This window comes from Danio rerio, chromosome 8 (assembly GCF_049306965.1).
Source record: "Danio rerio strain Tuebingen ecotype United States chromosome 8, GRCz12tu, whole genome shotgun sequence".
NCBI classification, from domain to species: Eukaryota; Metazoa; Chordata; class Actinopteri; order Cypriniformes; family Danionidae; genus Danio; species Danio rerio.
The window spans coordinates 1,294,597-1,310,433 of record NC_133183.1 but is presented as its reverse complement, the minus strand read 5'-3'; the positions used below and the strand labels follow the sequence as shown (position 1 = coordinate 1,310,433).

The 15,837-nt window shown below is 33.6% G+C and overlaps 1 protein-coding gene and 1 long non-coding RNA gene across 13 annotated transcripts in view; one reads left to right on the top strand and one right to left on the bottom strand.

Moving 5' to 3' along the window:
- Positions 1-10,635, top strand: part of znf366 (zinc finger protein 366) — a 31,796-nt gene extending 21,161 nt beyond the window's left edge. The window contains exons 6-7 of one of the 3 annotated variants that reach the window (XM_009303695.5): positions 3,173-3,282; positions 3,732-6,250. In XM_009303695.5, the coding sequence (XP_009301970.2) occupies positions 3,173-3,282; positions 3,732-3,849 (228 nt within the window). In that variant the 3' untranslated portion in view covers positions 3,850-6,250. Of the gene's footprint in view, positions 1-3,107; positions 3,283-3,731; positions 6,251-10,455 lie in introns of those variants that run through there. The other 2 variants (XM_693094.10, XM_073909982.1) reach the window with 2 other exon arrangements.
- Positions 1-15,835, bottom strand: part of LOC137496321 (uncharacterized) — a 39,601-nt gene extending 23,766 nt beyond the window's left edge. For 3 of the 10 annotated variants that reach the window (XR_012384012.1, XR_012384011.1, XR_012384009.1), the window contains exons 1-3: positions 15,413-15,653; positions 10,742-10,806; positions 10,517-10,613 (exon numbers count right to left, since the gene is read on the bottom strand). This is a non-coding gene — a long non-coding RNA (uncharacterized lncRNA). Of the gene's footprint in view, positions 1-10,516; positions 10,614-10,741; positions 10,807-15,412 lie in introns of all 10 variants that reach the window. The other 7 variants (XR_012384007.1, XR_012384005.1, XR_012384006.1 and 4 more) reach the window with 7 other exon arrangements.
- Between the last annotated feature and the right edge of the window lie 2 nt (positions 15,836-15,837).

The window sequence follows — 15,837 nt, the reverse complement described above, 5'->3', positions numbered from 1 at the left end:
TTCCAGCCACAACCCAGTACTGGGAAACACCCATACACTCTCACATTCACACACACACTCATACACTAGGGCCAATTTAGTTGATCAGTTCCCCTATAGCGCATGTGTTTGGACTGTGGGGGAAACCCACGCCAACACGGGGAGAACATGCAAACTCCACACAGAAACACCAACTGACCCATCGGGTACTCGAACCAGCGACCTTCTTGCTGTGAGGCAACAGTGCTAACACTGAGCCACCATGCCACCTAGTCTAAATATTTAAAATTCAGTTCCAGTTGATTTGTATAGCACTTTTTACAATAATTATAGTTTCAAAGCAGCTTTACACAGGTGCACATTGTTGCATTACAATCAAATTAGGTTAAAATTACATCAAATATACACGTTACTATATATAAATATAGTTAACCTGCAGTTTTATAGCCTTTTTTTTGACTCTTTATTTCTGAAAACAAGACAATGATTTATACTTGTCTAGAAAATGCTTCTTGATTTTAGAATTTTTTGATATTTGGACTAGAAACAAGACAAAAACTGCAGTTTTGCAGCAAAATATACTACTTGAAATATATATACTAGGTTTTTAAGTTAGTCTAAAGCAGTGTTTCTCAACCACGTTCCTGGAGGACCACCAACGCTGCATGTTTTGGATGTCTCCTTTGTCCGTCACACCCATGACATGTCCTTCAGTCTCTGCTAATAAGCTGATCATCTAAATCAGGTGTGTTTGATTAAGGAGACCTGGAAAATATGCAGAGCTGGTGGTCCTCCAGGAATGTGGTTGAGAAACACTGGTCTAGATTAAACCACTGCAGTTCAGTTGTCTAGACTCTGCAGGCCCATAGTCAGCTTGGTGAAAGGGGTGATTCTATTTTCTCAAAAATTGGATCTTTAAACGCCCCATTCTCTATTCAATTATGAGATTGAAATACTGCATTTAAGTGACAATTTGCTGGCTTAGCTAGTTGGATGAAAAAAAAATTAAAATATAATAATAATAAAATAATAATAATAATAATAATAATAAATTATAATAGTAGTGTTGAGCTTCACAATTTTTCTAGCCTCTTATGTAAAAAAAACAAAAACAAAGTAAATTTGTTAATTCACGCATAACAACTATAGCCAAAATAGCATTCAAATTCATTTAATGTGGGTCACTTGTGGTGCTTCACACCTTTTTATTGGTCCATTTTGTTTCAAGAATAAGGTCCAAGATTTAGAATAAAAGTTACTCGTCAAATGTTTTCTCTATTTAAAAACAATAAGTGAAAGAAGACTTCATTTACGTCAGATTATTAAATATTTGTTAGCTTTGGCCAAAACTGATTAGCTAAAGTCATGCCAAAGCGACAGCCAACACAGGATTCCGCTTGGTCTTAAAGCCTTTTTCAATGGGTTATTTTCACTATTTATGATGGTGTAGCAGTCCAAATAGGACAAATGAGCTTATGTACTGTATGAGACAAATTCTGGACCTTTGTCAGTGAGGGGTGGGTCTTCCGAACCACCCGAACACCCCTGGTTACGGGTCTGCTCTGTAGGTTGATAATTATCCAGCCCAAATTTCAATTTTTAGCATTTGTAATTGTATAACAGGGTTGTTTACGCTGCAAAAAAAAATCCTAGTTAGACTTCCTGTCTTGTTTCTAGTCCAAATATCTAAATAACTTGTTTTGTTTTCAGAAATAATGAGTCAAAATTAAAACTAAAATTTAAAAAATTAAGAGTTTTTCCAAAATAGACTTATATCAGCGTGAAAACAAGCCTTTGCAGAAATGTAAAACCTCTCAGATTCATAATAGGATTAAAATTTCTCATTCATTTTCAATGTGGGGAACCTAAACAAGGAACCTAAGGAACCTGATTTTTTTAAACACCTTTAAAACAAACGAATGAAGTCCATTTTTTGTTGGAGTGTTTCATAGCCCTGAGATGAAGGGAACATGTATAAAAAGTGAAAATATCCATTGAGGTCATTAAGGGGTGAATTATAACCATCAGCAGGAATGAAGAGCATGTCCAAATATCTAAACATTCTTAAATCAGGAAACATTTTCTAGACCAGTAAAAATATCAGATAACACTTTATTTTAAGTAACAATTCACACCATTCATTTACTTCTGGTTTATATCCTGCCTGACATTAAGATATTAACCATTTATTAAGCCTGATCTCACAAGAAAACATAAGTATTTTACGTTTTGCCAGTTTAGTGGCTAATTCGTACGAGTTTAGTCATACAAAATTGTACAATTTTAAAAAGGAGGCGTGGCACCTAACCCCACCCCTAAACCCAACCGTCATTGGGGGCTGAGCAAATCGTACTAAATTGTACAAACTAGATCGTACAAATTCATACGAATTAGCCACTAAATGAAATAGTTGCCGTGAGATTGTGTTGGTTTATTAGCACTTATAACGTATGATCATGGTTTCCGCTACATTCATTCTTCATTCTTCCCTCCACGGCTACATTACAGCTTCTCAATCAAAACATTCAGTCTTTGTTGTTGTTGTTTTTAATAGCTGATTATTAATGCACCAAAATCAAAAGGTAAGTGAATTATAACAGCGCAAACCTTTCTGTAACCGTACTAGTGCTGTGCGCTATTTGTTTAACCCTTTGAGGTTACGTGCTGACTTAATGAGACACTGAAGTATATGTAAGTGACGTCAAAAATTAATTTGGTCGGAAGTGACAAACTGCAAACTTTAGATGGTTATATCAAGTTTAAATCTTCCTAACGCAAAATATGTAATTGTTTTCTTTTTTTCCGTATTCGCGTTCAGTCATATGAAAATGTACGATTTAAAAAAGGAGGCGTGGCACCAAACTCCTCCCCTAAACCAAACCGTCATTGGGGATAAGCAAATCATACTAAACTGTATGAATGAAATCATACGAATTAGCCAATAAATCAAAAAGTTACGAATTGCCATGAGACTGAGTTGGTTTTGGAGCACACTAGATTATAGACATCCGTAAGACTAACATACCATCAGCAGGAATGAAGAGCATGTTTCTGAGTGCATCGTGTCTGCGTATGAAGCTAAGCACTTGATCAGATCACAGACATCTGAATAGTTACTCTCTTTACAGCTGTGTGGAAAGGAGTTTAACAGAATGCATAATCTGATGGGCCACATGCACTTGCATTCTGACAGCAAACCCTTCAAATGCCTTTACTGCGCCAGCAAGTTCACGCTGAAGGGGAACCTGACGCGCCACATGAAGATCAAACACGGCATCATGGACCAGGGCCTGGATGCTCGCGGTGAGATACACTTAATAATACATTACTGACTCATTTTACATTCGGAATATCTATATATCAAGATGTGTTTATTTGAGAAGCTAAAATTATTGATGTCAAAAGGGGGCCTATTATGCAAAAATCCCGTTTATGAAGGGTTTAAACCCAGTTGTGTGTCAGCAGTGTGTGAATATCTCCAGCCTCTAATAGTAAACATGAAATAATTCTATTTTTTTATAATCAGACTTGATAAAGAAAACACATCAGATTATTGAGCATGTTTTAAGGACAAACTTGCTTCATTTTGACTCATTTTTTCTGAAAATAAAACAACTATTGTTTACTTGGCCACGAAATGCTTCTTCATTTTATAATTATTAGATATTTGGACTAGAATCAAGACAAAACTCAGAGTAATACAAGCATTTTTTGCAGTGTGTGATGTTGTTTTTGTGTGTGGATCCTCTCAGTGTGCAGACGCCGGGGTCGGTTGTGTCTCTCGGGCCCCCTGCGGATCCTGTCCCGCATCGGTCAGGACGAACCCTTCGATCTGTCCCAGAAAAACCCACTGCGTCTTTCTCAATCTGACGGCGAGAGCGTCCGCGGCGGCAGCTCCAGTCGAGAGGAGGACGAGGACAGCGTCTACAGAATGAGCCAATACAGTCCTGACAGAGAAAACCCTGCGGAGGCCCGAGACCAGGAGGACGAAAAGAAGACATCACACCTCGCACAGATACACAGCGACAAGGAGGAGGATTTCTGAGCAGGACGACTTTGAGTTGTTGTCTTGTTTCTACTCCAGATATCTAAAAATTCTTATATCAGGAAGCATTTTCTAGATATATATCAGATAACACTTTATTTGAAGTAACAATTTACACCATTCATTTACTTCTGATTTATATCCTGCCTAATATTAAGATATTAACCATTTATTAGCACTTATAAAGTATGATCTTATTCTAAATCCTTAATACTACACTGTAAAACGTAAAGAGTTAAGGTAACTCAAACCATTCAAGTTCAAAAACTAATCCTAATGAGTACTGTGAACTTAATCCATTTGAGTAAATGAAGCAATTTGAGCACAGTAAAACCCAATGAGGCGAGGCAGTGGCGCAGTAGGTAGTGCTGCCGCCTCACAGCAAGAAGGTCGCTGGGTCGCTGGTTCAAACCTCGGCTCAGTTGGCGTTTCTGTGTGGAGTTTGCATGTTCTCCCTGCCTTCGCGTGGGTTTTCTCCGGGTGCTCCGGTTTCCCCCACAAGTCCAAAGACAGTACAGGTAGGCTAAATTGTCCGTAGTGTATGAGTGTGTGTGTGTGTGTGTGTGGATGTTTCCCAGAGATGGGTTGCGGCTGGAAGGGCATCCACTGCGTAAAAACTTGCTGGAAAAGTTGGCGGTTCATTCCGCTGTGGCGACCCCGGATTAATAAAGGGACTAAGCCGACAAGAAAATGAATGAATGAATAAAGCTCAATGAATGAAGAGAACTCAAACCAACCAAGAACTGTAAAACCCAATCAGTTAAGGCAACTCAAACTGTTTGAGGAAACCATTTGAGTTAAACTAATCTGAGTACTGTGAACTTACTCCATTTATGTTGAAGTAATGAGGTATTTAATTAACTCCTTACCTTCAACACTAAATGCAAAACTCTTTTCAAATGAGTAGAATTAACTATCAGTCAATTTTGAGTTAACTGCACTCATTTTATTTGATAAATTTGACTGTTGGGTTTTACAGCGTACACAATGCCAAGTGGCAAACTGCAAACTTTAGATGGTTATATCAAGTTTATATATTCCTAACACGAAATATGTCATTGTTTTTCCGTATTTGTACAAATTCATGAGTTCAGTCATATGAAAATGTATGATTTTAAAAAGGAGGCGTGGCTCCCAACTCCTCCCCTAAACCCAACTGTCATTGGAGGTAAGCAAATTGTACTAAATTATATGAATGAGCTCGTACGAATTAGCCACTAAATCAAAAAGTTATGAATTGACTGTGTTGGTTTTGGAGCACACTAGATTATAGACATCCTTTAGACCAGGGGTGTCAAACTCAATTCCTGGAGGGCCGAAGCCCTGCACAGTTTAGTTCCAACCCTGCTCCAACACACTTACCTGTAGATTTTAAACAAGCCTGAAAGACTCAATTAGTTTGATCAGGTGTGTTTAATTAGGGTTGGAACTAAACTGTGCAGAGCTGCAGCCCTTTTGGAACTGAGTTTGACACCTGTGCTTTAGACTAAAATTACTAAACATAGACTAAACATACTAAAATTAACATCTAAAAAACATTTTTTGTTATTTCATGGGACATTTAACCATCTGGCAGTGAATGGATTAGCTTGACAACAAAACTTCAAAATAAAAGTCACTATCCAAAACCCCTATTAAATTTAAAACAACTATAACTGAGTTCGTCAATGAGAATGGCTTGAGGGTGAGTAAATTATGACGTCATTAAAAATCCTTTTGGATTTTACTTTATTATTTCTGAAAAGAATAAAAATGATTAGATTTTTTTTTATTTGACAACAATCTAGAAAATGCTTCTTGGTTTAAAAATGTTTTGATATTGGACTATAAAAACAAGACAAAAACTAAGCCTGAAAACTGTTTTTATTTTATTTTTTGTGGTAAAACAGACTGTGAAAAACATTTACAGAATTTTTCAGCAATATCTTCTTGATTTTCAGAAGTGTAGCAGGTTATTATTTCGTAGTGTTTAATGAGATTAATATAATTAAACTGATATGTTTCTGACTGCTCATGCTAATTGCCTTCAGTGGAGGTTTAATCGCTCTAAATTGTTCTGACTTTGATAAATTAATGATTATACAGTACTGACAGCTTCGTGATTTTATATTTTTGCTTTGTGTAAACAGATTATTTGTATATATAAATTTAATGATTATTTAGATGTGAATCAAATGCTGTTTGAGTGCTGATTAATATTTTTGTACAATAAATTTCTTGACAGATTATTCTGTATTGGTTTTTAAATAGATTGAGCGTAGAGATACAATGCATTATAATGTATTAAGCAATCAATACACTTTATTTTTTTTCTAGATTCTAGTATAAATATATATTAAGTCTTAAATGAAACAATTTCTAGACAAAAAAAAAATGATTTAATAATTGTTAGATATTTGAACTAGAAACAAGACAAAAACTCTCAGTTAGAAAAGCATTTTTTGCACGCTATGTTAAATAAACTGCATGGTTGCTCTTTATTAATATAAACACTCCACTGCCAAAAAAAATAGTTTTCAGTACAAGAACAAATATGTGAAAATGTGTTCAGAAATCCTTAAGTTATGTATTATATTTATTGTTATGAGCAAATAATGGCAAATATTTTTTAAGTATGAATACATAATGTTTTTTCAATAAACAATTAAATTTGCATCTCAGTTAATGTATTTTGATTTATGCATGTTTAGACAACAAGATAGAAATGTTCTAAAATGTACATATAATATGTGTATAGACTATTTATAATATTAGACCAGCCAGCCAAACATATTTATTTATTTATTTTACACATAAACTGGAGCTGAAATTGAATTTTAAATATTTAGACTAGGCGGCATGGTTGCTCAGTGGTTAACACTGTTGCCTTACAGCAAGAGGTCGCTGGTTCAAACCTCGGCTGGGTCAGTTGGCATTTCTTTGTGCACGTTCTCCCTGTGTTCACAAACACATGCGCTATAGGAGAATTGGGTATGCTGGATAAGTTGGTGGTTCATTCCGCTGTGGCAACCCCAAATTAATAAAGGGACTAAGCTGAAAAAAAATTAATAAATGATCTTCACATATGTGTGTGGCATAACAGCAAGAAGTTCACTGGTTTGAGTCCCGGCTGGGTCAGTTGGTGTTTCTGAGTGTAGTTTGCATGTTCTCCCCATGTTGGCATGGGTTTCATCAGCATACTCCGGTTACGACCACAGTCCAAACACATGCGCTATAGGGGAATTGATGAACTATAACCGTAGTGTATGAGTGTGTGTGAATGTGAGAGTGTATGGGTGTTTCCCAGTACTGGGTTGCAGCTGGAAGGGTATCGACTGTGTAAAACATAGGAACGGTTGACGGTTCATTCTGCTGTAGCATCCTTTGATAAATTAGGGACTAAGCTGAAGGAGAATGAAAGGAAAATTCCTATAATATTATTTCATTCTGGATAAAGTTTTATTTCTTTGAGTTAAGTATGAAATATTTTTTTGTAAAAAATATTATACATATATTTTTTTAGATACCACTTGCCTAATTTACCTAATTACCCTAGTGAAGCCTTTAAATGTCACTTTAAGCTGAATACTAGTGTCTTGAAGAATATCTAGTCTAATATTATGTGCTGTCATCATGGGTAAGAGAAAAGAAATCAGTTATTAAAACTACTATGTTTATAAATGTGTTGAAAACATCTCTTAAACAGCACTTGGGAAATATGTGACAATAAATACAAATTTCACTGTAGCTCTAATAATCTTCAACTGTACGTGCAATATTATATTGTGTATTCATCAGAATAACCAGCCAGACAAATCTGTTCTGAAGTCTATTTTTACTCTACAACCTTTTGGACAGGTTTTCTTCCTTAAAAAGAGAAACACACTTCCTCAGCAGAGAAAGGGAAGTATTGGAGAATAGCTGCGATCAAACACACTGCGGGAGCCTGAACCCTTTACATGAGATTGCACACTTCTCATTGTTGATGCCTATTGTTTCCCAGAAAAAAGAACAAAACACTAATCTGATTTTTGCAACAGAAAATTGCCGTTGCACAAATAGTTTACCAGCAGCTACGTACAGTTATAGATTAAATGATTAGCCCTCTTGTATTTTTTTTTTATTCTTTATGAAATATTTCCCAAGTGCTGTTTAACAGATTTATTTTTAACACATTTGTAAACATAATAGTTTTAAAAATATTCAACTAGATATTCTTTAAGATACTAGTATACGGCTTATAGTAATATTTAAAGGCTTAATTGGACAACAGTGGTTTGTTCTGTAAACAAATTTTAAAAAACAATTTCTTTAAAAAGTCTTTCTATTCTAATTCCTTAATAATATTGACCTTAACAATTTTTACTTTTTTGTTGTTTATTCCAGCCAAAAATAAATAAATAAATAAAATGATAATAAATAAAACTTTTTTGTTTTGTTTTTTAGGACTTATAAAGTATGATCTTATTCTACATCCCTAATACTACCTAATGCCTAAACTACTACCATAATAACTATTAATAAGCAGCTAATTAGTAGTTTATTGAGCTTAAATTTCTGAAATCTGAAATAATATTTAAATTGAATAAATAAATAAATTTTATAAAAAAAAAAAATATATATATATATATTTCTATTTAAGGCGTTATGGTGGGCATGATTCAGTGATGGTTGCAGCTGGAAGGCCATCCGCTGCGTAAAACATATGCTGGATAAGTTGGTGGTTCATTACCAAATGGATTAATAATGGGGCTAAGCCTAAAAAAAATGAATGAATGAATGAATGAATGAATGAATGAATAAATAAATAAATAAATTGATATAATATATATATATCTCTTTTTAGGGCGTCATGGTGGCGCAGTGGGTAGCACAATCGCCTCAGAGCAAGAAGGTCGCTGGTTCGAGCCTCAGCTGGGTCAGTTGGCATTTCTATGTGGAGTTTGCATCTTCTTCTGGTGTTGGCTTGTGTTTTCTCCGGGTGCTCCTGTTTTCCCCACAGTCCAAAGATGTAGTACAAGTGAATTGGGTAGGCTAAATTGACCATAGTGTAGGTCTGTGAATGAGTGTGTATGGATGTTTCCCAGTGATGGGTTGCAGCTGGAAGGGCATCCGCTGCGTAAATCATATGCTGGATAAGTTGGAGGTTCATTCCACTGTAACGACCCCAAATTAATAGAGGAAAATAAAATAAATGAATTAATATACATTGCTATTTATTTATTTATTTAATAATTTTTGTGTTTTTATTATTTATTTATTTTTATTTTAGTTATTACGGTAGTTAGTAGTTGGGTTTAGTTGTTGGATAAGAATGTAAAATAAATAATATTTTATAAATTTAAAGTTAAAGTTAAGCACTTTATAACCACTAATAAACAGTTAATATCTTAATAATAAATTGATATTGTCTGCTGGTTTGTTTTAATGCATTTGTTATTAATAGTTAAAATGTTTTTAAAATAGTTGAATTCATAATTATTCGCCTTCTATTAAATTTGATTTGTTTTACATTTTTTTCCTCAGTTTCTGTGTAATGGAAAGAAGATTTTTTTCAGCGCATTCATTCATGCATGCAATTATTCATTCATTCATTCATTCATTCATTTTTTTTTCGGCTTAGTCCCTTTATTAATCTGGGGTCACCGCAGCGGAATGAACCGCCAACTTATCCAGCATATGTTTTACGCAGTGGATGCCCTTCCAGCTGCAACCCATCTCTGGGAAACACCCATACACACTCATTCACACACATGCACTAAGGACAATTTAGCTTACACAATTCACCTGTACCGCATGTGTTTGGACTTGTGGGGAGCACCCGGAGGAAACCTACACCAACATGGTGAAAACATGCAAACTAAACACAGAAAGGCCCAGCCAAGACTCGAACCAGCGACCTTTTTGCTGTGAGGCGATCGTGCTACTCACTGCGCCACCATGACACCTTTTTCATCACATTTTTAAATATAATAATTTTAATAACTGACTTCTTTCATCTTTGGCATGATGACAGCACATAATATTAGACTGGATATTCTTCAAGACACTAGTATTCAGCTTAAAGTGACATGTAAAGGCTTCACTAGGGTAATTAGGGTAAAGTTAGGGTAATTAGGTAAGTCATTGTATAACAGTGGTTTGTTCTGGAGACAATCCAACACTAATATTGCTGAAGGGGGCTAATAATATTGACCTTAAAATGGGTTTAAAACAATTAAAACCTGCTTTAATTCTAGCCTAAATAAAACAAATAAGACTTTCTCCAGAAGAACAAATATTAGAGGAAACACTGTGAACAACTCTTGAATCTGTTCAACAATATATGAAAAAGAAATATATATATATCTGTGATGAAAGTCTGAATTTCCAGCATCACTACTCCAGTCTTCAGTGAAACATGATGCTTCAGAAATTATTAATACGCTAATTTGTGTTGTTTTTGCCTTCAGATATGCATTTCAGATCCCTGCACAAGAATATTGAACTCTCAGGCTGTTTAATGCGGCACACCTTCTGGGTATTTGTCCTGATGAAACTCTGAGAGTAAAGAGGAAGCGCTCAGATCCTCTTCCTGTCTTCCAATCACCTCAGCGTTTCGCTGCAGAGCCTGTGAAAACACACAGAATCAGGTACTGTGAAACGCAAGTGCTGAAGTGAAAGTCCTGGATGAATCAGGACAAAGAGGCTTCTGTAAAAGTGGAGAAAACTGTACCACTGTGAAAAACACAAACCCACGTTAGCATCCCTTCAGTTCCGCTTCTGTGTGGGCAAAGCTGAGCGGTTAACGACCTGTGTGAACACTGAAGAAAAATTCGTTTCTTACTGGGAAATTTTGTCTTGTTTCTAATCCAAATATCTAAAACCTCTTAAATTAAGAAGCATTTTCTAGACATGTAAAATGATTGTTGTGTTTTCAGAAATAAGGAGTCAAAAATAAGAGAGTTTTTCCTTAAAACAAGCAATATAATCTTACGTATATAAATATAGTTGGTCACACTTTATTTTAAGATAAAATTCAGAGACTATTAGTTCAATTGACTACTTATTAGCTGATTATAAACAGTACACTGCAAAAATCTATTTTCTTTATTGTTTTTTAATGTTTAATCTCTAAAAATCATGAAGCATTTAAACACAAAATAAATATAGTCTTGTTTTCAGAAATAATGAGTCAGTATTAAGTGAGTTTTTCCTGAAAACAAGCAAACTAATCTGCAAATGGAGAAGCAAAATAATCTTATTTTAAAGCGAAAACCAAATTACTTTGCTCACCCCAATAGCAGATTATTTTACTTGTATTAAGGAAAAACTCTCTTCATTTTGCCTCATTATTTCTGAAAACAATACAAGAAGTAAAAATGTTGTTTTATTTTAAGAAAGTCAAAATTAGGTGAGTTTTTCCTGAAAGCAAGCAAAATAATTTGCAAATGGAGAAGCAAAATAATCTTATTTCAAAGCGAAAGCAAAATTACTTTGCTCACCCCAATAGTAGATTATTTCACTTGTTTTAAGGGAAAAGCCACTTCATTTTTACTGATTATTTCTGAAAACAAGACTATACTTTTTTGCCTATCCAGAAAATGCTTCTTGATTTAAAAACTTTTATATATTTGGACTAAACAAGACAGAAACTAAGAAAAGCTTTGTTTTGCAATGTGATTTCAGATTTTTTAGTATTACTTTAAATGAATAAAACCATTTACAAATATAAATATCCCCTCAGTATTTTATTTTCTGTGAAAAAAAAACAAGTGAAAATAAAATCTTGCATTTTTCTTATAATTTTTTAATAGTCCAAATATCTTATTCTTAAATTAAGAAGCATTTTCTAGACAAGTAAAAATGTTGTTTTATTTTACGAAAGTCTAAATTACGTCAGTTTTTTCCTTAAAACATGCAAAGTAATTTATTTCAAACCAAAAAGTTTACTCACACTGTAAAAAAATATTCTGGTTGCAGGGTTCAACGTTAAGGACATTTTCTTTTGGCCCGACTGGACCAGCTGTTCAGATTTTTACTTGCCCTGCCAAAATTTTCACTGGCCCCACCACAATAAATAAATAAATAAATAAATAGCTATTTTTTAGCCACATCTTTTAAATGCATCAAAAATAATGAATTTAAATATTTTTAAAATGTTAAAATATTTAGCAGTAATATACAGCAGTATGAAAAATGTCCAGGTATTTTATTGCAAAACAAAAGGTGGCTGACTTAAAAGTGATGGAAACTATATGCAAAACATAATTTTTTTTGTCGTGTTGTACCCATGTAAATATCTGTTTCCACAATGTTAGAAACAGACGTTTTCTTTTAGCCTCATAATTTGATGATGCCGTCTCTTCACTGTACTGGTTTTTACCAGATTGTGGAAAAAATAACTTGCTCACAACATCCAATCAGATAAAAGGAACCAAAAAGCAATATGGTGTTTACGACTTCACAGAAAAGCATACATTCGAAGACTTAAAAGCACAAATTGTTATTCGATTCCAAGACTGTATTTGCATGCAATTGACAAATAGTCGCAGGTAAATAAAGATTTTGTGACAAGGCAGCACTGGCCTGATCGGGCCAGTCACGATTCTCTCTACTGTCCCGAACATCTCTCACGCTGGCCCCGGGCCATTAGGCAGTCCTTATTGTTGAGCTCTGGGTTGACTTAAATATTTAAGCTAAATCAAATTAACCTTATATGAGTGCATTGAACTTATGTTAAACTGAGTTAAAACAGCTTGTGTAACTTATAAAGTTAAATAAGAACATGATTAACCTCGTTTAATAAGTTGCAATGAACTAAAAACATAGTCATGACTAATTGATCATATATTTTTTACAGTGCACTCACTCATTAGCAGATTATTTTGCTTGTTTTAAGGAAACAATTCTTAAATCAAGAAACATTTTCTAGACAGGCAGAAAATACAGTTTTGTTTTCAAAGATTTTTCCTTAAAACAAGCAATATAATCTTATTTATACAAGATGAATATAGTTGGTCACACTTTATTTTATTATAAAATTCAGAGACTATTAGTTCAATAAACTACTTATTAGCTGATTATAATGCTTTTCTCATTGTTTCATCTCTAAAAATTATGAAACATTTTTAGACACAAAAAATATTGTCTTAATTTTAGAAATAAAGAATCAATAAAAAGTGAGTTTTTCCTTAAAACAAGCAAAATAATCTTATTTCAAAGCGAAAACTAAATTTCTTTGCTCACTTCATTGGCGGATTATTTCAGAAAATGCTTCTTGATTTAAGAACTTTAAAATATTTGGACAAGAAACAGGACTAAGAAAATCATTTATTTGCTGTGTAATTTCAGATTTCTTAGTATTATTTTTAAATGAATATAACCATGTACAAATATAAATTTCCCCTCAGTATTTTGTGAAAAAACAAGTGAAAATAAAATATAGCTTTTTTCCCTAATTATTTCTGTCTTTTTGTCTCGTCCAAATAACTTAGAAGCATTTTCTAGACATAAAATTATTGTTTTGTTTTTGGAAAACAGTAAATCAAAATTAATTTTTAGTTTTTTTCTTAAAACAAGCTAATTAAACTCATTTTAAACCAAAAAGAAAATTACGCACTTACCTCACTGGCAGATTATTTTTTGCTTGTTTTAAGGAAAAACTAGCTTAATTTTCACTCATTATTTCTTAAAATAAAATAATACTGTTTTGGATTTTTTTGGAACAACACAAAAATTATAGTGTAAATGCAAAAAACACAAAAAAATCCAGCCTGATCTCACGAGGAAACGTAAGTATTTTATGTTTTGCCAATTTAGTGGCGAATTCGTACGAGTTCAGTCGTACGAAATTGTACAATTTAAAAATGAGGCGTGGCACCTAACCCCACCCCTATTGGGGGATGAGCAAATCGTACTAAATTATACAAATTAGATCGTACGAATTCATACGAATTAGCCACTAAATCAAAAAGTTACGAATTGCCGTGAGATTGTGATGAAAAAATCAGATTTCAGCTTTTTTACTATTAAACCAGTATAACCCTTTACCAATACAAATATCCAGTCAAGTGTCTTTATTTAATTTTTTCAGCCTGCTTCTTGGTTCATATGTAATGAAAAAGTAATAAAATTGTGTTCTGATGCATTATTACTTAAAAAGTATACTATATAGCGCTGAGCAAAGATTAATCGATATTAATCGCATGCAAAATAAAAGTTTGTTTTGATATGTGCGTGTATTATATATAAATATTATGTATACGTGATACAAACACAAACATAAAAACAAAACTATTTTGTTACACAGATATCTAAATTAATATAGAATTTGTAGCATATACATATATTTTATATCTAAATATAAATAAACATTTTCTCAAATATAAGCATGCTGTTATTTTCTATTCACTTCCTCACTTATTTTCTATTTAATTATGAGATTTAAATACTGAATTTAGGTTACATTTTAAGCACTGTTTAGCTAAATTAGCTTTATTAATCTGGGGTCGCCACAGCGGCATGAACCGCCAACTTATCCAGCATAATTATTAGCCCCACAGAATTTTTCGATTTATTTTTTCCCCAATTTCAATGGAGAGCAGATTTCTTCAACACATTTGTAATCATAATAGTTTTAATAAATAATTTCTAATCACTTATTTATTTTTCTGTGCCATGATGACAGCAAATATTAGACTAGATATTTTTCAAGACACTTCAATACAGCTTAAGTGAATTTAAAGGCTTAACTAGGGTAATTAGGCAAGTTATTGTATAACGATGGTTTGTTCTGTTGACTATCGAAAAAAATATAGCTTAAAGGGGCTAATAATATTGACCTTAAAATGGTTTTTTAAAAAAATTAAAAGTGCTTGCTTAAATAAAACAAGACTTTCTCCAGAAGAAAAATATTATGAGACATACAGTGAACATTTCCTTGCTCCGCAAAACATAATTTGGAAAATATTTAAAAAAGAAAAAAATCAAAGGGGGGGCGAATAACTCTGACTTCAACTGTATTTGTTTAAATGTATAAGCTATTAATGTGTGTGTGGTGTGGTGTGTGTGGTGTGTGTGTGTGTGTGTGTTCATTTATGGTCATACAGTATCAGATTTCCATATTGAAATGGTGATTTCTGCAATATGGAGTTTTCTGAATGTTTTTGAATGTCTGGAGATTGTCGTTGTCTCTGTGAAGGGAAGTGATGAGTTTGGGCTGTAATAAACAGTTCATTTGGTCTTTATTTTAATACACACACTCTTCCGTCCGCTCGGTGAATATAAACTGTGATTCCGTCAGTCAGATCCTCTCAGGATGTTCACTTTAAACATTTATGGAATATTTACTCCAGCACGAGACTATTTTTTCCTCATATTTATCAGCAATTCTGTGCATAATATTATCTGTGTCGGTTATTTACTCACCTGAAGGACTTTTTATATTTCGCATTTATATATATCGTTTGTTTCTTGTTCAGTGTCGGTTTTATGAGCGGAGAGCGCCATCTGTCGGATTTATGTTCACTCGGAGAATAATACTCCTCTTTCCTGAAGATTTCCAGCTAAATTAATCACATTTAATCCATTGAATATTAATATTACAAACTATTTTCTAAAACGCCGCGGTTAAAATACAAATTCGCGCGCAAGCTTAACGTTAGACTGTACTATTCCACAGGCACGGAGTGTATTTGTTAGTCATTTTCTTACATACGAAACATTTTCCTATCTGATGTTCTGTAAATAAGCGAATATCAATATTTTTCACAATTTTATGCATCGGCAAAGATGACCCCAGACGTCAGTGTTCTCGGTGATGCTGATTCCCCCCATGAAGTCCTACTGAATGG